Here is a 26,340-nt window from a genome sequence, read left to right as displayed (position 1 = left end):
ATTGGCAGTAGCTTAAATACCTGCACCAAGCAGCCCTCATGAAGAAGAGCCAATTCTGAACATGTCTATGCACAGTAAACTGTGGCAGCTTTATGATTGTAATTTATTTTAAAAAGAGCTCTTCAGCAGGAAGAAGAATCCATTTCTAAATTGGCACATTGGCTCACTAAACTACTGCCCTAATTCATTTGACATACACTCTCCAATGCTGTTCCCTATTCATCCCTTTTTTCTAAGTTGCTATGGACTAATCTGTCAGCCCTTAGACACTGACATTCATAGTGCAGACAAAGAACTTAAAACAGTTGTTTTTTGAGTAGAAATACCGCCCAAGGATGTTTAATTAAGGATAGGGTAACAACTCAGATAAGGCGAATCAGTTGATTTAAAACAGTGTTCTCAGGAAAGAACATAACTTATTACTTGTTGATTATTGTTGCTTTCTCCAGTTGCACTTGTGCCAGTACCGTTTGGAAACTTAAAGCTTTCATTTCTTAGAATAACTTTACTTGTTCAGTATGCACTGTAAAAATGATTTACTCTGATCCTTTCATTTGTATAGGATAGTCCCACTGTATACAAAAAAATGTAGTCTCATTTATAAGGGGATCCTCTTGGCAGACACAAAAGTAAGTGAGAAAGCAAGAGATGAAAGTTAGGAAAATTGAGTGCACAATTCAGTTGACGTATTTAATAACCAATAGGTTACCAATTTTGAAAAAAATGAAATATAGTGTGAAAAAATGTTTTCACGATTTGGACATGTTTAAAGAAATCAACATTCCATCCAAGTTTTGATTAACCTATAGATGGGTCAGAAAAATTGAATTGTAATCTACATTTAATAAGAAGTCCTCTGGCTACGAATAGCAAGGGATTGTGCAATTATTGGATGTTAATTTGGAAAAAAAGTTTCAAGGTGAGACTGAGGAACAAGGAAACAGATCATTGTCTACACTATATCATTAATGATGTTATCACATTGAAAAAGTATGTCCCAAGATATTATGTATAAAACATTATATTCTCTTTTAGAAGCAACTAAAAAAGTTACACGAAAGCAAAAGAGTCAACAAAAAAGCAAAGAATTTCAAAAACATTCAAGGATGACCAATTCACATAAGGGGAGTCAGAAGAATGGCACAGTGGTGATGGTGTGGTGGAGAACAGGTAATGAGATACAAATTGTGGTAAAAATCTTAACTTTTGGTTTGGATGATGGATTTACAAGCACTTACTACATTATTAGAAGTAACAATAAAACTAAAAATCAGTTCAAGTATGGACCAAAGATGAAAATATGTCAGAGACCAAGATCCAAAATGAAAGAATTTGGCAAGAAAAAAAAATGTTGTTGTAAATTTTGCTAAAAAACTAGCAAAACTGGTTAACGGGTTTGCCCCCGAAATTGAATATGCTAATTTGTTCTGAAATGAGTAGTCCAAAACCTGGCAGTTTTGCTCTAAGTTTCACCCTGAATTTTCATATTTGAACGCATTTAACACTCAAAACAAAACCTGGGTGTGGGAACTGTCCCACACCACATCCACCTCAATTCAGATGATTTGTCCCGAGTTCAATGAAGCTCATGTGAACTGAAAATGATGACTTTGGCAGAGTTCTGATCTAATTTCTACTTTACAATAGCCCTTTTCATGTCAAAAATTGATCTTGTTTCTACCACATCGGCAATAATAATAACTGGCATATACTATGTGCTATGTGCTGTTCTAAGGCTTTGCATTTAATAATTAATTGAATTCATCCAGAAACTCCATGAAATAGGTGTAATACCATCTTCACTGTACAGATGAGAATACAAAGACACAGAGATGTTAAGTAATTTCCTCAGGGTTTACATCTAGTTAGTAGAGAATGTTATTACTACTAGGAGTCTGTCTCCAGAGCCTGGCTCAACCATTATGCTATACTACTCTTTGTAGAGGTATTTTGAGTGTTGACTTTTTGTAAACCAGTCAGACATATTTGTAAGGTCTGCCATTGAGTAAAGACCTGATACATTTTTCCTTAATTATGTAACCAATCTGATTTTTTTTTGCTTCATGGATCTGGGTGCAACTCATCAAAATATGTCTGTGTATACATTGCTAGAAACATAAAACAAATTCTCTAGATATCTCAATAATGCATTAATCACATAGACATTAATCTGGGCTAAAAATATACCAATAAGGTGACTTCCCCTGTTTGAACAAACTTTATAACCAAACATCCTCTTTGACCTTATCTTTGAGGTTATAACCAAGATAAAAACATAATTCCATTAGATCACTGTTTCATCACATTGATAACCATAAAGGCAAAACCATAGGTGTATTCCCAATGTATCCTTTTGAAAAACCAAACAGTTCACCCAAATTCAAATTCCAAGTCTGAGGGACCTAGATTAGGTCACATGTCTAGCCCCTGAGCAGGAGAGGGCAGAGTACCTGGACTGAGGGTCCCACCACAGCTTTGCAACCGGAAAGTTCTCTAAAGGTAAATGGACACTCTTGTTATGAAGAGAAGGAGGAAGGGATGTCAGGCAGGCAAAAACAACAGATGTCTTATATATTGTTGCAAATTTTCTCCATGTTACCCGATCTAAAAAAAACTTTACAGTTATCTTCGTTATTTTCTTGACAGCATTTGGCAGTGCTGACACTTGCTTTGGCTTCTGTGAAATCACTCTTTCCATGTTCCTACTCTGCTCTTACTCATCTTCATGAAATTTTTTTCCTGCTAGTGTGTTCTTGGCCTTCTTGATGTCTCACTCTGTACTTATCCATATTGCCTTATTAAAAACTACTACGTTGGGCCACTACATAAATTATGATGGATCCTGCATCTTTGTTTGTTTCCTACTCAGACCCATCTCAAGAGCTTGAGATCTATATATTTAACTTCTTCTTAGACAGTTTTACTTGGCTATTTCATAGAGACATAAAAGAATACAGTAAAAGAAGTAAAATCTCCATTTACCTTTCTTTCTTCTATTTTCCTAATTACCGTATCAGTGGATGACACTACTATTTACTCCATCAGCCATACTGGTCACCTGTGGAAAATCCTAGATTTCTTCCTTTCATCCAGTCTTCTGCCTCTCCTCCTCCCTATCACATCTCTTTACAAACACACACGGAGGTACCCCAAGTGTTTTAGATGCTACATTGGTAGTTGTTCACACATGTTGTTCTTTCTGCAGAAAACACCCTTCTCCATTTATTAGTTCACACTTTTGCTTTTTAAAACTAAGCTCAATCCCAGGAAATTCCTCTTGGATGTTCTGCTGATTTAGGTATGTCCTCTCTGTCTCTATAATGCTTATCACATAGTACTATAATTGTTGTTTTACTGGTCTATCTTCTAATAGCTGGTAAATAACCTCAGGGGTTGCATTCTGTGGTATTTGTGTCTCTAATACCTTTTATGATACAAGAGAGATATAATATTCAATGGATGTTCACTGAATGATGTCACCCAATGGAAATAAGTCAAAAAAGCTTACTCCAAAGTTTGGGGGTGCCCAATAATGCCTCTATACTGTGAAAAAGAACCTCCCTTTCCCAAACAATTCAAAGCATAAACCTAACAATATATATAGATTTTAAGCTGGCTATCCTTGTGCTTTGCACTTTCATTTTCGTCTTTAGGTTTAGGTAAAACAGGTAATAACATAGTTTGATTTTAAAGCTTTTTCTTCAAGCTGAACAGACTTGCAAAAGAAACATAAAGATAATATTGAACAAGATAACCTGCCATAAAACCTAATTAAATAAGATAAATAATCTGCCCTAAAACCCAATTAAATAAATAAGCTCATCAAACCCAATTAAATAATTTAATTCTATAAATAATCTGTCATAAAACTCAATTATTATTTCCAAAACTATGAGTCATGATATTCCTCCTTTTTCCTCAAACTCAATCAACTTTTCTAAGAACATTTTATTCTACCTCCTAAATATGTCTTCAATATTTCACCTTGTTCTCTTCTGCAGTTGCCTTTTCATCTTTTTCTTGGCATTCTCATTTCCAGTCTCTCCTCACACCATACCCCCTGCCCCAGGTAGGCATTTATCATGTATCCTCATTGGAGACATTTTTCTTGATTTGATTACCTCATTAATAACAAATTTGGTTACCCTAGTAGCCCCCCATCAGTTACACAATGAAATTCACACACTAGATTAGCAGAGAAGACTCTGTCTTTGAATCACAACCTACTAATTCAGAAGCTTCATTTCCTACCACTCCTTAAACTGCAGTTACACTCAACATCAGGGAAGCTGTTCATTATCTTTTATATCTCCAAGCCTCTTCTTCTCCTTGAATATACATTCTCTGTATCCTGCCTGATATATGCAATTTTTGCTCATTCCTCATGTTTGGATTGAACACTCCTGCACGTAAGAAGCCTCTCTTGACTTTTCCGGAGTTAGGTTAATTCTACATCTATGTTCCCAGAGAACTGTGTATGCATCCTTATTAGAGCTTTTGTTTCATTTCATTTTATTTTTTTAAAGTATGTATTTCCTACCAGACTATAAAGTAAGTGTATTAAAAAACTGCGTCCATTTATTTTTATACCCCAGAATGTTCTATATAACTTGGCACATAGTAAGCTCTTGATAAATGTTTTCTGAGTAAAGTGAAAATGCCTCTTTTTCTTTAAAAAATTCCATACTAGAAGAACAACATAGGGAAAAAACGTGTTTTGGAAAAGAGAGACTAGGAAATATAACTATGTCAGATATTTTTTAAAAACGAGTAATAGTTAAATCATTTCATGGAGCTAATGGCAACCAAAATGATAGCAACTCTCATATCTACCACAAAAAAGAAAAACAAATAAATAAGATACAGCAAGAGAAGGGGATAAATATAAGTTTCATCGTGGTTCTGTTTAAAAAGAGACATATGTCAAGTTATTTATATGAGACATAGGTTAATGATGACCTCTAGCAGCATTTTACAGAACCATGTTTTTCTCTCACAGTATTTATCAACTCCTACCTCGTATGGCCAATTTCCCATTAGGCATGTTAATAACAGGTAGAGGATATTAAGGATAATCTCAAATTATTGTTATAACAAACCTAGAAAAAGTACGGTATGAAATGGCATGAATGTAAACTTATGTGGTTAAAACGATATCCAGTATTTCAGAATATTTGGTTCTACAAATGGTATCAGAAACTACCCTCAATCCCTTCTGCTCTTTGGTTTTACCCTCTGCTCTACCTACCCAGTGCCCCTGCCTCTTTCCCACTTTCCCCTACTTGGTTCCAGCTTTAGCACCACCTGTAAAGGGCCTATGCCTGTGGAGGGCTAAGCAATCTGGGGAATAGGGGGTAAGACTGAGGCCCCAGTTGTTTAGAAGACATGTCTTTGCTTCCTCCAAAATATACTTGTTTAAGTTTTTTGTTAGCATTTGATTCTCTAAAAGTTCAATCTGCCAACAGATAATTTAATGTTGATTATAATAATTTATTTACATTTTACCTCCCTATTACCATATAGTCTTTTAGGAGTATGTATGCAATACAGAATTCCATAAATAACTAGGAATGCAAAAATAATAAATAAAGTTGGAAATGCATAACCCCATCAAACGTCAGAACTGCAATGGGAGAACATAACATAGAAAAACTAGTAGCAATGCCATAAGGTGTTTTGGGGAAGATTTGATACTCCCCCAAGCTTCCATCAGCTTCCTGCCTCAATTTACCCTTAAATCCAACAATTTAAATAGTGACAGTGTATGCCGTCCGGTCAGCAAATGAAACTTCGAATGCTTAAGTTATTGCTGGTAAATAACAAATTTATAGGGAATAGCACATTTACTGTTATTCAGTTATTTAATGTTCTCAAATGTTAACAGTAAAGCAAACCATATATTGGGCACTTATTACATATCCAATCACATTTAATCCTCAAATCCAGCCTATGAGTGACACACCCAGACACCATGTAGCCAGAGCAGGTTTGGCAGACTCCGAGACACACCATTTTGTAATCTCTATGTTCTAGATCCTATGCTGTCATCATCAGCCCAGGTAATGCAAGCTTGAAATATCAAATTTACCAAGACTTGACACACAGATAGGTTTGTAAAAAATGTTAATGATGATAATATAAAAATAAATGGACTTGATCACAAATCAATAGAATTAGATTGTTTAGATTATAGAAACTAGAAGGAAATCCTTTAGTTGTTCAGGATAACAAAAATTTTAAATTAAAAAAATTCCCAATTCAACAACACATAATCACTATCTGTCCAACAAACACAGTTCCATAGTATATACTCTATAAAACAAACAGAAAACCCCAGAAATAATCCTTGACCTGGCTATGTCTAAGCCAATACATAGATATTTATATTTTAAAAGTTACTGTAGCAATCCCCAACTATACCATTTAATACTGGGCAAACCTTTTTTAAATAAAAGATATACAAGTGGCCAGGTGCAGTGGTTCACACCTGTAATCCCAGAACTTTGGGAAGGCAAGGTGGGCAGCTCACCTGAGGTCAGGAGTTTGAGACCAGCCTGGCCAACATGGTGAAACCCCGTCTCTACTAAAAATACAAAAATTAGCCAGGCCTAGTGGTGCATGCCTGTAATCCCAGCTACTTGGCAGGCTGAAGCAGGAGAATCACTTGAACCAGGGAGGCAGAGGTTGTGGTGAGCTGAGATCGCGCCACTGCACTCCAGCCTGGGTGGCAAAGTGAGAGTCCATCTCAAAAAAAGTAAAATAAAATAAAAAATAATTTAAAAAAAAAATAAAAGATATACATGTACTAATAAGTTGAGATTTTTGTCTTTGTATAAATAAAACTTATCAGTATACAAATCTAATTAGTAAGACAAGATAGACACTACAAATCTTAAGAACTGAAATTCATTATTTTCCTATATAAGGCTGATTATTAAAATTAACTTTTCAGGAACAGAGAATTATTCATTGATAAACCTTAGGGATTGCCTTCCTACCTGCCGTAGTGTATTTAGAGATCAGGATGTGTTGCTTGGAGAATGTTTTTTGTGGAGACTGATTGTGTCTAATTTTGGTCTAGATTGTTTTGCACATTGTAGAAAGCAAAATCAGTAATTTCTCAGAAAAATTAAAGGACCGATTGGAGAAATTTCAGATTATATGACTGATCACACTTACCTAACAGAGATGAAAATATTCAAATAACCAATTCATTCTTTTAGGCGGCCTACAAACTAATGTGGAACCAGCTCTAACTATCTGGTTAGATAAATGAAAAAGAAGAGTAAATAGTACCTTCCTTTGGTATGTGAAAGGTTGGTTGTCAGTATTATGCTAATTCAAATGTTATCAGAAATAATTTGAGAGTATTGCAAAATTTCAATATAGATTATTTGCAATGTATCCCAAAGCTCAACTCATTTAAGTTAAAGTGATCTAAAATAGTTTTAAACAGCATAAGATTTTATCTTCATGTTGAACTACAAAAGCAGTAGGGGGAAATAAAAATGATGAATCCAGTTTCTACCCACCATGGTGACTCATGACCTGCCCAGCAGCCTCCATGCTGACATTCTGGAGATAGTTGTGGCAGCGTTCCTTGTGCTCCTCCAGTGAACTGCGCTGCTTGTAGCTTCGTCCACAGTAGTTGCACTTGTGAGGTTTACCCACTGTGAAGAGAACTCAAGGTCAGTGTGCTGTTAGTCTCATCAACATTCAAAGCAAAATTAATAGCTAACTTTTGATAGTCTGGAGGAAGCACTCATATAATTTTCAGACTTAAATCTCTTCCTCCTTTACATTCCAATTTTGGTAAGAAAAGATAACACATTTCTACCAAGACTAAAAGACAAGAAGAGAGGTAGATCATACCTCTGGCAACAGAGGAAATACTGAATCAAATTCTTGCTCTGACTGTATTCTAGACCTTGAGGGCCTGATGATCAATCTTCAAATTATCTGACTCTTAATACACTGACTCTTAGCTTTGACTCATTCAAAAGACAAATCAGGAGTATCTTAGATACATCATGAGTTGTGTTTTTTTTTTCTTTTCGGGTAAGGGCAGAGAATTTTACAGAAGAAAACTTAAAATGCAACAACTTGAAATGTCATGGTTTAATAAAGAGATTATTCTTGGGTACCAAGAAGATTAAAAAGAACTCAAGTGGTGAGAAAAAGTACAGATGAAAGTAAAGTTTCCTTTCCTTTCACCTTGGTAGCAACTATTCACACATGCAAAATTTTGTGGCAGATAAGTATATTCTCCCTCATCAGCTTTTATAATACCAAGAATTAACCTACTAGGTGCTTTGAGTCAGGATTATTACTTAATATGTAGTTACGAAATGACAGTAATAGTTTCCAAAACATCTCACATTCAGGAAATGAATTATTCCCTAATAGCTAGGGAGCCATTATCTCAGTGTCATTATCTCAATACATCTGTTAAAATACTAATATGTTCAGTAAAAAAAAAAAACTTTAAAAAACAAAGAAGAAAAATAGAATCTCTATGGAAAGAAGCATGTTTTAATGCATGACTCTTCATAAGGACATCACAGAGCACTTTGACTCTTAGTTTTGAATGAATACAGAACAACATAAAACTCCAGGTGGTATGTGCCAAAGCCCTCAGTAGTAAAGCACAGTGTGATCCAGGCCCATGTCTCTATTTGACTCCCATAGGAATTATTTAGTTTTGCCCAGAGAATAACAGACAACTCGTTTTCATGACCAAAGATAGCATCCCTAACTCCAGTTACCTTATAAACCCATGCTATGACATTGGTCACAAGAGGAACTGAAATACTGTAACAAGGCAAGGTATTCATGGCTGCCTAAAAGTTTCACTGTACTGATGAAAAAGAAAACTACACCAAACCTTTAGATTGTAATTGAGGTACACATAAATTAAGATCAGTTATTTCATAATCATAATTGTTTGTAAACTATCATAAAAGCTATTTATGGAGTGATTATTCATTTTTTAAAAAATGTTTGGCAAACCAGCTTCTATTTTTCAGAACCATGGATTTCTGGGAAGTAGCTGAGAATACTGTGCAGAACTTATATCACCATGTGACAGCATTAAAAATACAAAAAATAAGTTTTGCTGAAATCATCTAGTGTAAATAATATAAATAAATTTACATGTAATTATGTTCCAAGATATGGGACTACATAACAAAAAGTATCCGTTTGCTATTACCATTACTCAATTTTGGGTTCTTCTGTAACATTTCTCTAGAAATAGTAATGAATTTACACTGAACAAGCTTATTAACCAATTAATACTTATTAAGCACTTACATCAAAGCTAATAGCCTGCTGTAAACTACTTCAGTCATTTCCTGGTCTTCCCTGGTATTAGTCCCATCACATTATGATGCCTCTGTTGTACTATAAGCATATTCTCCTATACTTTCTTCCCCTTATTTCTGTAAGCAATCATTATACCTTCTCAATTTAATTGAAACATGGTTTTTCATTCTACTCCCCTTGGCTCACAACCCTCTAACAGTCCCAACTCACCTGATAAGGAAAGACATGCAGTTTTTACTGTTTTCTACTCATTTTTTACTACTCTCATTACTATCCCATCCTCTTTATTTCAGCTTCTCCCATTTTGTCCTCTATTTTAAAGCATCACTCCTTCCTCTTCATCCCATCATTGAGTCCAACAGGGATTTCAGTTGGGCTTTGTTCTAAAAGTATGACCTTAATTTTCCCAATTCTTCATCTCCATTCTATTCCAGCAACCCAAGTATTAGGTGACATGTTGGATTTGGACATTTCTTACAACTATTCTATTTCCAATAAATTTGCTCTGGAGACAATCTATCCTTTTACCTCTCTCATTCATTCAATAACAGACTACTATGTATCAATGCTCATGAGGCTAAAATGTAAAGTGGAAAACAAATTCCCATGGTGCCTATCCATATGCAACTGACAGTCTGGCGAGGAAGACAAGATATTTAAAAAATACACAAGCAATATATTACAAATTGTGGTGGTTACATGGCGCAAAAGAATGGTGTTGTAGTATAACATGGGGAAACTAGTTTGAAAAGGTTGAACAAGAAAGACTGTTTGAAGTAGGAACATTTCAGGTGATAACTGAAGAAAAAGTAGTCATTATATAATTGGGGAGTGAGGGGGGAAAGGCAGGATTTCAGGATTTCTGAGACCTGTAGTCATTTATTTTCCTCTATATACTTAGCTCCTTCAAAGTCTACATTCTGCCCTTACTACTCTTTTGAAAATTGTTTTCAGACATTGCCAACAATCCCTGCAAATTCAATGGCTCTACTATCTCCATAAGACCATGTCCTATCCATTTCATACTATTTCTTAAAAATAAAGTTCATAAAAATATTGTTTATACTTACTCCCTATACATGTGTTTATCTGTACATGAGTTTATCTGTAAATACATAATTAATATGTATAACATATATATTCATATAAAAGGACCAATATTTCACTACCTTTATTTTTATAATAGTTATTATTATTATTATTATTACTACATATTGTCACCAACTGAAGCAGACTTTTTCTGGTATTATTGAAACATTTTTGAAAAGTCAATGGTCTCTGAATCACTAAATCCATAGGCTTTTATTAACCCTCTATCTTCCTAATCTCTTGGCCACTATCAAGCTTTCTTGTGTCTTGGGTCTCCTGTTTTAGCGTCTGAGATCAGATCCTACATTCCCCTTCACTGCTTCTTAGTTTTTTCCTAACTTGCAAATATGTTATATACATCCCTTCAGATATTGTTCTCAGTACAATGTTCTCCCTTGTTGCTCTCTGAATGAAGTGCTCCTTTTTATGAAACATCCACATCAGGCCAAGAATAATTTCCCATGTTTGTAAGCTCCAACTGGTCATGTATATCTTTCAGTATCTGAGTGAATCCCTTCCCTACAACCAAAACAAAGAGCATTAGGACATAGCTGTCTCCTCTGCTCTCACAGAACTCTGTTCATACTCTGTTGATGCATTACTTATAACAACCGTGTTGTAATTAACCATTTGATACCTATTTATCTCCCTAGTCCAAATGATGAGCTTCATGAGGACAGAGATCTTGTTTTACTCAATTTTAAATTGATAATACATATCGAGTTATTAAACATAGGAAACAATATGTATTTGCTGAATGACTACTTCAAATCCATACTTGCAACTGCCTTTTGAGTCTTGCCTCATGGATATTCCCCCAAAACCAAATCAAACATTCAGGATACCCAAAACTATCTCCCTCCACAAAACTCCCTCTTTGTTCTAACTGCCCCTCTTTGCTAGTGTTACCACTGTTCTAATATTCAAGATTCACAACAATGCACCTACTTTTGTTACCTTCTACCTCTTTTCCTACTTCCAAATAGCTGCTAAATTCTATATACTGGACTCATAAAATGATTCTCAAGTTGATCCCTTCTTTTCATTCTCACAATCAATATCCTAGTTCAGGCTTTCATTATTGCTCACCTGGGCCTGGCATAATAGACTTCAAATAGGCTTTCTCTTCCCATGTGTAATTATTTTATTCCTCTCGCCAACAACCTTCAATAACTGTTAAGTTTTATTGAACTAAGTCGAAATCCCTTTCCCTGGCGTTCAGCACTCTATACAATCTGGTCCCAAAGCACACATCCCACTCCTACCCCAGGCCCCAGTCAAAATTACTTTGCACCTACACTTCTGAGTCTTGTTTGTTGCTGTAATGGCCTCATATGATTTCTACCTCTTGAAATCCTCCACATCCTTCCACTTCCAACCTCCTTAACTCTGTTCCATTTTAAAGTGATCTTTCTCACTAAAGAACTATTCCTGTATTGACCCTCATGCTTAGAACACTTCCAACACTCTATCACTCTATATTATTTGTGACTTTTATACTGGTATTTACACACTAATTTTCATCTCCATGTTAGATCTTGACCTTTTTGAGAAATTATAACAATATCTTATGTATCTTTGTAACCTCCAAAGAGTTTAGCAGGGTGCTTTGCTCATAGAAAGAACTAATATGTGGAGTTTTTATGAATGATATCATTTCCAAACTCTTTAAATAGCTTTCTCTCATTAGTTTTTCTTAAATCTTTTTCTAATTTCAAATGTAAAATATTCATATAAAATTTTTTCAATCACCAGTAAAATCCATAATTATATCATTTAGAAATAACTGTCTTTGGTATTTCTGTATTATCCTCTTGTGTTTTTTTAATGCATGCAAAGATAAATTTTGGTATGAAAATGAGTTATTTTATACACTGTTATTTTATAACCTGCTTATTTTGCTGAACAATATATTTTGAACATTTCCCCATTATTATGAAATGATATTTTTGTTGCTGCTGTTAGGTAACATTTTCTCCCAGATTCTAGATTTATGGTAATGCTGAATTATTCAGTTTGCTTAGCATTCTGAGTCCTTTTCTTTTATCACTTTAATGATTATTTTTCTTTTTACCATCATTAGATATGCCCATAAAAAAAATCAAATAGTCCCAAGTGGCATTTAATGAAATACATAGTCTCTTCCCCATGCTGCCCTACCTGCCCCCAAGCAATCTAATCAAAATCCCAAAAAGCAACCATTTTCAGCTCCTTCTTCTGGTGATTATATTCATATTTCTAAATAATATATGGGTTATTTTTATTCATCAGGTTTAGAGATAATCTATTGCTTCTCTGTCCTGGTAGTTAAGGTTCAGCTCTCTTACAAACACCCTCTCAATTCTCACTTCTGTGGTCTTTCAATAGTTACATAATCATTTCTGATTAATAGTATAGAAATGGGAATTTCCAGTAGTCATAGAAATATTAATCATAACACACTATTTGGCTCAACAGTGATTACATTTCCTTTTCTGTGCAGCTCTTAATTTTTCCTAGAGTTAATAATTGTCTCACTTTTTATTTTGCTTGTGTTTCTGTATCCAGTGCCACTTACTCCTGCTCTGAGGTTCTCACACCTTACTGATAACTGTTCTAAACACTCAGAGTCCAAAACAACGTCATAGGTCCTTGCCAATCCCACTTTCCTCTTGCCTTCTCACAACCATTGGCATCTCTTTCTCCAGTTGGAACTGATGGTACCCTGGGTTTATTACAGAGTTGTTATCCAGAACTTTCCTTTGTCCCCCTCATGATTAGTCTTCTGCTGCCTGAATCCCATGTTTTCCTCTTCGTTGGGTTTAGAATTTCCAGGTTGAAAGTCATTTTCTCTTAACATTTTGAAGACTTTTTTTCACTGGGCTACTAACCTCTAAAGTTTCTTTTTAAAAGTATTATATAAATGTAGCTTTATATGTGGCCTGTTTGTCTGAAAGCTCTTAGTAACTTCAGTTTGTCCTTGATGTTCTGAAATTTCTGAAATATGAGTGTATGTCTCTGGTCTAAATTCTCTAATTTGGATGTTTGTCCCTTACCTCTCAAGAAATATGTGTCTGTACTATATATAATAAGTATATACTATTTCACATATTGCAGAATATTTACATATATACAGATATAAAACATATAAATATATGTTTAACATCTATTCACATAATTACTGTAGTTGTCAAAAGTCTATGGCTATTTCAACTTAATTTTTATATATGGCATAAGAGTCTTAGACCATTTTTTTCAAAAATACAGGTATTCAGTTGTTCTAGGCCCATTTATAGAAAATATTATCCTTTCCCCCCTTAAATTATCTCAGTACCTTTGTTGAAAATCAACTGATCAATTTGGGTTCTATTTCTGGACTCTATTCCATTCCATTAACCTCTATGTCTATCCTTAAACCAACAGAGCAAGTCTTAGGAATAAATTTGGAATCAGCAGTGCAAGTCATCCAAATTTGCCTTTTGAAAATTATTTTGGCTATTTTAGGTCTACATTTTCAACAAAGTTTGAAATCAGTCTGCCAATTTCTGTTAAAAAGCCTGTTGGGATTTTGACTGAAATTGCCTTGAACTGACAGACTCAATTTCAGGAGAAACCAACATCTTAACAATACTGAATCTTTTAACTCATGATAATGTCTCATCTCTGCATTTATTGAGGTCTTTATCTCAGCAATGTATTAGGATTTTAAGTGCACAGTTCTTACACATATTACTTAATTTAACTCTAAGTATTTCATACATTTTGGGATGTTATAATCAATGGCATTGCTTTCTAAATTCCAATGTCCAACTGTTCATCCCTAGCATATAGAAATACATTTGATTTATTCTCAGTATGTCAAAGAAATATTTGCATTACCATGTTTATTACATCATTTCACAATAGCCAAGATATGGAATCAACCTAAGTGTCCACATTTTCTTATTACACTCATCAAATGATGACCATCATGATGAGGAAGTTCTTTTCTACTCTGTTGCAGAGAATTTTTATAATATGTGAATGCTGAATTATGTCAAATACTTTTTCTGCAACTTTAAAGATAGACTAAAATCTTTTTTTAGTCTGTTAATATGGAAAATTACATTGAGTGATGTTTTTTCACCCAATGTTAAACCAACTTTAAATTCCTAGGATAAGTCCCACTTGGTCATGATATATTATCCTTTTTATATATTCCAGATTCAATGTGTTAAAATTTTAAGGACGTTTGCATCTGCATCATGAAGAATATCGTTATGCAGTATTTTTTTTTCTTGTAATGTCTGTGACTTTGGTGTCAGAGTAATGCTGAACATAATAATTTGTTTGGAGGCCTCCCTCCTCCCTTTTCCATTGTCTGGCAGAATTTGTTCCTTTAATGTTTTTCTTAAATTACATTTTCCTTAAATATTTAACAGAATTTACCAGTGAAGTCATCTGGAGTTTTCTTTGTGGGAAGGTTTTTAACTTCAATTTCAATTCCTAGAATAAATGTGGGCTATTCAGAGTGTGTATTTCTTCTTGAATGAGAGTCAATAATTTCTATGTTTTATTTCATCTAGCTGAATTTGACATAAAGTTGTTCACAATATCCCCACATTATGCTTCCAACGGCTACAGGATTTTTAGCGATTTCCGGTTTTTATTCTAGATGATGCCAAATTATGTCTTCTTTTAATATTGATTGATCTTGCTAGAGGTTTATCTATTTTATTGATCTTTTCATATAATCAGCCTTCAATTTCACTTACTTACTAATGGGATGGTATGCCCAACAAGGCATACCATCCCATTAGTAAGTAACTGTGGCCATCTAAGGATGAAAAAACAAAACGAAACCCTGTTTTGGGTTTCAATTTATATATTATAATTTTCCCAAATGGATAAAAAGTTGTTAGGGCATAAATCATTATTAAGTTGTTTAGACCTTACTACTTAATAAAATGAAACTGTTCAGTATTACTTTTAGCCCTAAATGCACATTGACAAAATTATTAAGACACTACAGTTACAATGAACCAAGAAAGTTTGGGAAACACGGAGCCAGGTAATAAAATGTAATTTGCATTTCTTTTACACTTGCATTAGTGAAACTAAATACGAAACAAAAAAAATTATTAGCCATTTGTATGCTATCCTTTCAAATGATCTATTTCATGCCTTCACCTATTTTTAAATTATGGTCTTACTGCTTTTGTCTTCCTCATCAATTTGTTCGATCTCTGTATATGTTAACGCCTTTGACTTATTTCTTGACTTACCTATTTGACTTATGCTTTTTTTGAGGTTTAGAGGTTTTATATTTTCTTGTGGTCAAAATTGTTGGTAGTTTCCCACGTTGTGATCTCTTTACTGTTTTAAGTTTTAAAATTCTGCCTGATACAGAATTTTTTAGAAATATCCACACCTACTGTTTTTTTCTAAATCTTTAGAAGTCTTAATGACTCTAGGTTCCTTTTTTTTAATGAAATGATTAAGTGGGAAAAGAATATTTTAGAAAGGAAACAGATCCCTACCTGAAAAGTGAGATATCTTTCAAAGAAAATCTCTTTATATGAAATCATTTCAGGATAATTAGGTGTCTGTCAAAAATCATTACAGTAAAATAACTTTTATCTCTCTAAGGACAGTTTACTAAAGTAGTTGAGGGTGGGGGGATGAATGTTAAATGTTTAAACAAGTCTGTAAGACAGTATATTTAATGCAGATTTCTTAGAGATTTACAATGTACATGAGCATTATCAAAGGTTCTTTTGGATGTTTAGCTTCAATAACAAAAAAAGCAAACAAACAAAACTTATTTAACAATGTTTTCCAAAAAAAACTGTAAATATAGTACAATTTTTTTTATTTTAGCAACTAGTAAATTTCGCAAGTAAATAATTTTTTGTGAACATACTGTGAAGAACACTGCATTATGACAATAAAAGAGGCACAAAAAGCCAGCATTAGTACCATTTTCCTTTATTCTTTTTTTTTTTGTTTGGTGAGATGGCATCTCGCTCTGTTGCCCAGGCTGGAGTGCAGGAGTGTAGTGGCGCCACCTCGGCTCACTGCAACCTCCACCTCCTGGGTTCAAATGATTCTCCAGCCTCAGCCTCCTGAGTAGCTGGGACTACAGGTATGCGCCACCATGTCTGGCTAATTTTTGTATTTTTAGTAGAGACAGGGTTTCACCACGTTGGCCAGGCTGGTCTCGAACTCCTGACCTCAGGTGATCCACCCGCCTCGGCCTTCCAAAGTGCTGGGATTACAGGCGTGAGTCACTGCGCCAGGCTGCGTTAATACTGTTTACTCTTCTTCAACAGGATATGCCAGGTGTTGAGCAAAGACATCTAGTTCCTTTAACATAAATTTCTTGAGCACCTCCAGTGTTCCACGTCCACATTCTAGGTGCTGTAGATACAGCACTGAATGAGACAAATGTCATTCTTGCATCCACAGAGCTAACGTTATTAACCATCTAAATATTGCCGTTTGTTTTATAATGTAATAACAATGTTCAAAGTAAATTGAAAATCTTATACAGGACACAAACACCAGGAAAAATTTTATATAAAAAAGTATGTATAGGACCTTTAAAGTAAAATTACAGACATTTGAAAGCAAAAGAAAACTGCTTTTTATTGTTTCAGGGACTCTGGAAGAAAAATAGGCACAATTCAAACAAGAAAATGTCTTATGTAAGATTATTTTTATAAGAGTCTAAGTTGTTGGCATCTACTTTTCTATCACTTTAAGTTCACACGTTTCCTCAGATTTCTTGAACTTAACACCTAAAATAAGGAAGCAAAATGGGATTAACAAAACATACTTTGTAACATTATTTTGACAGTGTAACAGTTATGCTTCCCCAGCATTTCCTTATCACATAAAATATTTTATTGCTTATTTTTATCATTGCTAATAAAATAATTAAACAATAAACGGAAGTAGATGCTTAATCTCTCTAAATTTTTACACTTCTGTTAAAAATATATACATATCAATTGTTTATTCATACAACACGAATTTACCAGCTGCCTAAAATGTGACATATATAATCATAATAAAAAACATTATATTCAAAAACCATTTAACTCCTAGGGATGCTCACTTCTTTCCCTGTAAGTGTAACACAAATTATTTAACAGATTGGTTGATGAATTTAGGAAAAAGAGCTAGAGAAAGTATAAAGGTGCAAAAAGTTTTAATGTGGCCAGGAGATGGTACAGTAAAATCTAAGACACAAGAGAAACAGCAGATACATTTGATACTGTTTCATTATTACAAATGTGCAAAATATTCATTATGGGGATTAAAAAGTAAATAGAAAGGCTAGTAAGAATTTACTAGGCATACAGATTAAATGAATAATCCAAATTATATAGACTCTTTCTTTTAATGAGATTTCAATTAATCAAACTACTGACATATCTTGGAGATATTGCAGGTTGAGTTCCAGCCCATCACAATAAAGAATATATATCCTGATAAAGTGGGTCTCTCAGATAACAGTTATGTTTATATCATACCATAATCTATTAAGTGTGCAACAGAATTGTGTATAAAAACAATGTATATACTTTAATTTTAAAAATACTTTGCTGCTAAAAAATGCTAAAGAGGCCAGGTGCAGTGGCTCACACCTGTAATACAAGCACTTTGGGAAGTGGAGGCAGGAGGATCACTAAAGCCCAGGAGTGCTAGACCAGCCTGGGCAACATGATGAAATCTCATCTCTATAAACAATACAAAATTAGCCAGGGTGTGGTAGCATGCACCAGTGGTCCCAGCTACTCGGGAGGCTGAGAGGCTGAGGTGGATCACTTGAGCCCAGACAGTCAAGGCTACAGCCAGTTGTGATTGCACCACTGCACTGCACATACATACATACACTGTAAAGATAATCTGAGCCTTCAGACTCATAATCTTTCTGGTGGAGGAGGGTGTTGCCTCGATGTCGATGGCTACTGATTGATAAGGCTGGTGGGTTACTGAAGGCTGGGATGGATGTGGCACTTCCTTAATATAAGGCAACAATGAAGTTTGCCATATCAGTCAACACTTCCTTTCACAAAGGATTTCTCTGTAGCATGTGATGCTATTTGATACGATTTTACCCAGAGTAGAATTTCTTTCAAAATTGGATTCAACTCTCTCAAACTCTGCTACTGCTTCGTCAACTAAGTTTATGTAATATTCTAAATCCTCTGTTGTCATTTCAACAATATTCACAGGATCTGCACTAGAAGATTTGATCTCAAGAAACCACTTTCTTTGCTCATTGTAAGAAGCAACTCTTCATCCATTCACATTTTATAATGAGACTGCAGTAATTCAGTCACATCTTCAGGCTCCACTTCTAACTCTAGTTATGTTGCTGTTTCTACCACATCTGCAGTTCCTTTCTCCAATGAAGTCCTGAACCTCCTGAAAATCATCCACGAGGTTGAAATCAACTTCTTCCCAACTCCTGTTAATATCTTGACCTTCTCAGATGAATCACAAATGTTCTCAATGACATCTAGAATTCTGAATCCTTTCCAGAAGGTTTTCAGTTTACTTTGCCCACATCCATCACAGAAATCACTGTCTATGGCACCTCTAGCCTTATAAAATGTATGTCTTAAGTAATAAGTCTTGAAAGTTGAAATTACCCCTTGAACATGGACTGAAGAATATATGCTGTATTAACAGCCACGAAAACAACATTAATCTGCTTGTACATCTCCATCAGAAGTTTTGGGTGACAAGGTACATTGTCAATGAACTGTAATATTTTGAGAGGAATTTTTGTTTCTGAGCAGTGTCTAAACAATAGACTTAAATTATTCAGTAAACCATATTGTAAACAAATGTGCTGTCATCCAGACTTTGCTGTTCCATTTATAGAGCACAGGCAGAGTAGATTTAGCATAATTCTTAAGGACCTTAGAATTTTTGGAATGGTCAATGGGCACTGGCTTCAACTTTAAGTCACCAGCTGCATTGTCCTACCAAGAGAGTCAGCCTGTCCTTTGAAGCTTTTAACCCAGGCATTGACTTCTCCTCTCTAGATGGCGTCTTCTTCTAATAGAAGGCTGTTTTCTCTACACTGGAAATCTGCTATTTATCACAACCACCTTCATTAATTAGCTTAGCTAGTTCTTCTGGATGAATTACTGTAGCCTGTACATCAGCACTTGCTGCCTCACCTTGCACTTTTACGTTATAGAAATGGCTTCTTTCCTTAAACCTCATGAACCAACCTCTGTTAGCTTCCAGCTTTTCTTCTGCAGTTTCCTCACATCTCGTGGCCTTCAGAAAATTGAATATTGTTAGGGTCTTCCTCAGGATTAGGCTTTGATTTAAGAGAATGTTGTGGCTGGTTTGATCTTCTATCCAGACCACTGAAACTTTCTCCATAATCAGAAGTAAGGCAGTTTTGCATTCTTATCACTTGTGTGTTCACTGGAGTGGCATTTTAAATTTTCTTCAATAACATTTCCTTTGCATTCACAACATAGCTGTTTGTCACAGGAGGCCTATCTTTTGGCATGTTTTGCCTGTTGACATACCTTCCTCACTAAACCTCATCACTTCTAGCTTTTGATTTAAAGTAAGAAATGTGAGTCTTCCTTTCACTTGAACACTTAGAGGTCACTGTACAATTATTAAGTAGCCTAATTTCAGTATTTCTGCATTTCAGGAATATAAAGGCCAGGTGAGGGACAGAGAGACAGAGAAACTGGCCAGTTGGTGGAGCAGTCAGAGCTTACACAACATTTATCAACACAAACATTTAAGTTTGCCAGCCTGTGTAGGTGTGGTTCGTGGTATCCTAAAACAGTTATAATAATAACAAGAAAGATCACAGATCACAAAACAGACATAATAATGAGCAAATGTTAAATATTGCAAGAATTATTAAAATGTGACAGAGAGACATGATGTGAGCATGTGTCATTGGAAAAATGGTATCAACCGACTTGCTTGGAATTAGGGTTACCACAAACTTTCAATTTGTAAAAAACACAGTATCTGTGAAGTGCAATAAAGTAAGGCACAATAAAGGAAGTTATGCTTGTATTTCCTTTCATCTGACTTTCTATATTACAATAACTCAGGCTTATGAGTAAGCAAATAATTTGGATAGCAAACAGCTCCCAAAATAATCAGTTCAGAAGCAAATAGCTTGCTCTAACTTATGGAATATTCATATAAAGAATATGTATTTGTATATCCAGAATGTGGTTTCTTACTTGGATCTCAAATTCTAACCCTAATGCCAGTTGTGTGTGAAGCCTAGGTTAAGTTAAATTAGGAAATAGTTGCACCTAACTCACAGCATTTCTGTGAGTATGTATTTTTTTAATCCATATGGAAAACTCAAGGTACTTAACACACAATAAATGCTCAATAAGTGGAAAATCTTTCTTTTTCCCTGTAGCAGTCAACACCTTCTAACATATTATATAATTTTTTAACTGATTCTTGCCCATCTCCCCTTATTAAAATGTAAGCTCCACAAAGACAGTCTTGCAGTCCACAATCTCACAGAGCTTATGTTCGAGTGAGGTGGGACGGCACAGACAACATGTGTATAAACTAAACACCAACATAACCACAGATTCTGATTCAAGCTTTTTATTAAGATAGAGATAGCAAAATAGAACTAAGGGGATGCTTCTGGTAGGTTGCTTATGGATGCCACTATTTTCAAAGAGATGACATTTAAGCTAATATCTGAAAGATAATAAGGCAAGTGTGCCAAGATCTTGGGAAAACGCTGAAGGCGTTGACTTCTAGGATCATCCATTAGTTCAAAAACAGTAGGAAAGAATAAAGAAACCTCAGGTTGCAAAGAACCCAGAGTGAGGTGTAAAGTAGTAGAAGATCAGACAGGAGAAGTGGGCAGAACCACCAATGGCCATGATTAGTAGTTTTATTTTATTACAAAAGCAATGGAAAACCATTAAAATATTTTAAGAAGAGGAGTGACATGATTTAAATCAGATTTTAAAGTAACATTCTGGTTGCTATCTGGAGAATAGATTGGGAAGCAGAAGTATAGTGGCTGAGAGCAGAGACCCTAGATTCAGACAGATCAGAGCTTACATCTCAGCTTTCATGAGTATATTGGAAGCTGGATAAAATGTAAACATATAGTTATAATGGTATGATTTTTTTGCTATATCAGATCATAATTTTTAAAGTACTCTCACAAATATAATTTATACTATTGTTAGATTTATTTTGTTTTAAGCTGCTATATGTCTTCAAGCATCATGATAGATTTTTGTTTATAAGAGCATGACACGATTCTTGTTTTATTGTGCTGTGGGTGTGTATGTGTGTGTTTGAAATCTAATCCAATAATACATTTTTGCCAAACCGTGGAAAATAAAAGAAAAATAAGGTGAAAGTATAATCTGTATAAGCTGAGGAGGCATACATGTAATATGTAAAATGACAGGCTGTGTGAGGACATTAGGTAACATCTCTTTCTTTAAACTTGACTCTACTTATCTGCAAAATAAGGCCCTTAAAATGATGCTTGTCACAAAATAAGAACTTATTAAATATACTCATAATTTTTAATTTTTGTAATAGACTAATACTTATCATGTACTAGGAAACATACTCAACCACCATTAACCTCCATGAATCTTTAAAACCTTTCTAGTTAATATAAGAATATTCAAATAAAATAATCTGTCCATTAACTAATTCATTCTATTGATATGGTATATAAGGGATGAAGATGCAAAACAGAATAAGCTCTCTTCTTTGGGATGCTGAATCTAGGACCTTTTATTCTTATCCAGATGCTTATAATCATTATCATCATATTTCTATACAATTTAAAAGGACTCCACTCTGCTAGATTTATGATACCTTACATAAAATTTCAATTGTATTCTAAATATATTTTACATGCTTATGATGAACGATACTTGGTTTTTATCTTTCTTATTTGTCTGATTTTCTACCATTTGAGAGTTTTCTTATAGTATTTGGCAAGATAGTATAGGCTGTGGATGAACAGGTTTCTTTGACTCACATACACAGATCAAGTAGGAAAACTTGAAAGAAATGGTAAAGGTTAGGTTAGAAAAAAATATCCAAACAAAACACACCACACACACACATACAAGTCCCAGTGTGTCATGCCCTTCTGGATACTAGGTGAGTAATAAAGTTTGCATGCAGCCTCTCCACTTCTGTTGTGGAGTTCCAAACATGCCAGGCCTGCAGACTCATGGTGTGGAGGGGAAAATGTGAAATGGCCAAAGTTAAGACTGTCCACACTAAATCCATGCAGGGTACAAAACTGTGGTACCAAGCTTTGGAATGAGGACAGTGTAGATTATTTAGAACAATGAGAAAGCACCCAAGAATCTTGTCCATTTCTTTAGAACTCCTGAAATTAAAGGAGGAAGGAAAGCTTCCTACAGTAAATTGATCTTCTAAATGACTTGCACCAAAGTGAAAAGAGCTACATAGAATTATAAAAGAAAGGCTTATTAATTCCTTCTAGAAATAGGGTCTGAAAGAAGCATGACTACTACAATTCATAAAAGATGAGATTGTATATGCTATTACAAGTTTTACTTTCTTTTATATGAAACATATAATGAAGAGTAGATACATAATGATTATTGTTCTAGGGTAGGGGGAAAGAGGTGTTCTACTCAAATGGGCTGTCTTACAGCTGGCCTGACTGAAAGTGGCTTTTACCTTCTGGGTAAATTTCAATGAGTAGGACCCCAAGTGTGTGTTTTAAGAGTCAAGAATGAAAATCTTAATCCCATCTACTTTCTTCAGTGTTTATTGCAAAGCATACAGTGAGGCGCACCAAGGGCATCAGTATCAGAATTTAATGGATGAAATCAGCACAGCACAGTTATGCAAATCATGTGTGCAACTGACACTGCTTGTGTAATTATCATTATAATCCACCTCTATCAGTCACCTCCAGGAAGGAAAGGAGGGGCTGAGGGTGGGGAAAGTTCACACTCGGGAGATCACCCAGAAAGTGGGCCAGGTGCCAGGTCTACAATCAGTTTAAAACAGTTCCTTCTCATGAGAAGCCTGCAGGACAAATTATACTACATTTAATGCACCATCACTATTATGAATGAGCTGCACTGGATTCAATTTGTAAACCAGCATAATTTAATTCCATGTGTCTATCCTTAAAAAAGAAAAAAAGTCATGGTGGCCTTTTTTTTCTTTTTTTTTTCTTTTTTGAGATAGAGTCTCACTCTGTCGCCCAGGCTGGAGTGCAGTGGTAGGATCTCTGTTGACTACAAGCTCCACCTCCCAGATTCACGCCATTCTCCTGCCTCAGCCTCCCTTAGCTGGGACTACAGGTGCCTGCCACCACGCCCAGCTAATTTTTTGTATTTTGAGTAGAGACGGGGTTTCACCGTGTTAGCCAGGATGGTCTCGATCTCCTGACCTCATGATCCGCCCATCTTGGCCTCCCAAAGTGCTGACACTACAGGCGTAAGCCACCGCATCTGGCTGGTCTGGTTTTAAAATAATGTGAATATGAAAACAACTGATTATCATAATCTTCTGGCCAAGTACCTAATTTTCAGAAATTTTTCAATCATTCCACAAAACTATCAGTACTATTAATATCCAAAGGTGTATAACTTGCAGCTATCCCATCTTATACAAAACATTTTGCATGATACATACACTGAAGAAAGTTATTTATGTACTTTTTTTCTGGAAGTCATTACAAAAAAAAAGTGAAGTAATGTGGAAGCAAATGGATGAAGGATTGAGGGAAAAAGACTTATAAGAAAGACAAGAAAGAGCAGACCACAACACTCAAAAGAAGAGGGGAAGATAATTTAAATAAAACAAAATAGAAACTGGTGTATTATAAAAGAGAGTAAGTGATGACAAATGCTACAGTACATTAGAAAATACTTTAGCTTATGAAACCACTGATCAGTTGTCCATTTAAAGAAACGATGTGCTTGTGATAATAAATTCCTTAGTAAGAGATGACAATGCGTTTAAGGGTATACTACTCTCGTGACAAATTAAGAGACTATTTCTATGAGATTTACAACTAGAGCAACTAACATTATGTTGTTTCTTTAAACAATATGGTCAAAGATGAGCTCCATCTTGATCCAAGCCACATGGTAATTTTTTATTTTATTTTTAAGAAATTTGAAGATGTGAAGAAGACCATCTTGTCTTACCAGTTTCTCCGAGGGCATGTAGCATATACCTTAAAAATGCATGTTAGTTCAAAATTCTATTAAAGATAAATGTGCAAATATATTTAAACATAGGATGAGTCATAATACTTTACAGGAATCTTCTCATAATAAGTAAAGGCATAAGTGAACAAAATATAAACTAGGCTATTTAATTGGGATTTTTAAAAGTCAATATTAGGAACTAATATAAACATTCAATATTTCTGAGCTATTTTCGTGGATAAAATATAGTCCTTGGAACTACAGGGACTTGAAAAATAAAGATAGTCCATATATATATATATATAGATAGATAGATACTAAAAATGTTTTTTAGTTGGGAGGAAGTTGTTTTAACAGATGGGGATTTATATGGTACATCTGGTCCAGTTCCCTTTTATGGAACAGAATAGCTTTTTTTTTTTTTTTTTTTTTTTTGAGACGGAGTCTCGCTCTATTGCCCAGGCTGGAGTGCAGTGGCGCAATCTGGGCTCACCACAAGCTCCGCCTCCTGGGTTCATGCCATTCTCCTGCCTCAGCCTCTCCAAGTAGCTGGGACTACAGGCGCCTGCCACCACGCCTGGCTAATTTTTTTTTGTATTTTTTAGTAGAGAGCAGAATAGCTTTAAACTGACAATTAGACATAAACAACAAACTTCATAAGCTGAAAATTGTCAAACACTGAATAGGTCACAAAGTAGTGTTGTAAAAATCAACATTCCTAAAGTGTTTGGAAGTAAGATAGATATATGTTCAGAATAGTTTAGGCATATCAACCCTAAGTCAAAAGAACTTTGACATTGTAAGGTTCCTCAAATCTCTCTTACTCCAAAATTATGTGATACAGATAACTAATTTTACAAAGTAGTTATTTTTAAGTGATATACACAAATAAATAATTATATGCTCAATGCTGGTTCAATTGAAAGCTAAGGTTTTACTTAGAATTTAATAGCATTATTGAAAATATGAAATAATTATTTTCTTAAAATGAGGATGAACAAAAATATTAGAAAACAATTCCTTTACTTATTTTCTTAAGGACATTTTACTTATAAATCTTTGAAAAATAACTTAGTTTTAGAACAAGTATCTTAAATATATGGTACTCTTAATAAGTATTTGGCTTTTTTAGAATATAAGAGACAATGAATAAATGTCTTTGGGAAATTAAGATTTTTAATTTTCAAATGTATTTGGACGATTCTGTTTTTGAGCAATAAATAATTTTCATAGTAACCTGAACCAGTATAATTCTATAGCCAAAATTGAATTTTTCATCTGGCATAAAAATATTTTGAGACTCTATGAGATGTATTCTGTTTTTTTAACTTTTATTTTAAGTTCAGGGGTACATGTGCAGATTTGTTATATAGGTAAACTTGTGTCATGGGTTTGTTTTTTTTTTTGTATAAATTATTTCGTCATCCAGGTATTAAGGCTAGTACCATTAGTTATTTTCTCCTGATTCTCTCCTTCGTCCAACCCTCTACTCTCCAATGGGCCCCAGTATGTGTTGTTTCCCTCTATGGAGACACATTCTTACTCATCATTTTTCTCTTTATAATTTATAAGAAGAAATGTTTAACACATATATATGTTTCTCATATGTTAAAATTATACACTCTTCTATTTTAAACCTTTAATTTGGGTACAGCATAAGAGTATATACAAAATATACCGGAAATGCTAATTAGAAAAAGTATGTAATTCTATTTCCTCCTAGAATTTTTAAAATAACAAGTATGCTAAATAT

The 26,340-nt window shown here is 34.5% G+C and overlaps 1 protein-coding gene across 11 annotated transcripts in view; it reads right to left on the bottom strand.

Annotated features, from left to right (window-relative positions):
• IKZF2 (IKAROS family zinc finger 2) overlaps positions 1-26,340 on the bottom strand; it is a 153,849-nt gene that overhangs the window by 15,027 nt on the left and 112,482 nt on the right. For all 11 annotated transcript variants that reach the window (XM_032754644.2, XM_032754642.2, XM_032754648.2 and 8 more), the window contains one exon: positions 7,533-7,670. In XM_032754644.2, coding sequence (XP_032610535.1) covers positions 7,533-7,670 — 138 coding nt within the window. The remainder of the gene's footprint in view (positions 1-7,532; positions 7,671-26,340) is intronic.

The sequence above is a fragment of the Hylobates moloch genome, unplaced genomic scaffold (assembly GCF_009828535.3).
Source record: "Hylobates moloch isolate HMO894 unplaced genomic scaffold, HMol_V3 SCAFFOLD_1, whole genome shotgun sequence".
In the NCBI taxonomy this organism is placed as follows: domain Eukaryota; kingdom Metazoa; phylum Chordata; class Mammalia; order Primates; family Hylobatidae; genus Hylobates; species Hylobates moloch.
Note: the sequence above shows the minus strand (reverse complement) of the source record. Positions and strands in the feature narration are given on the sequence as shown.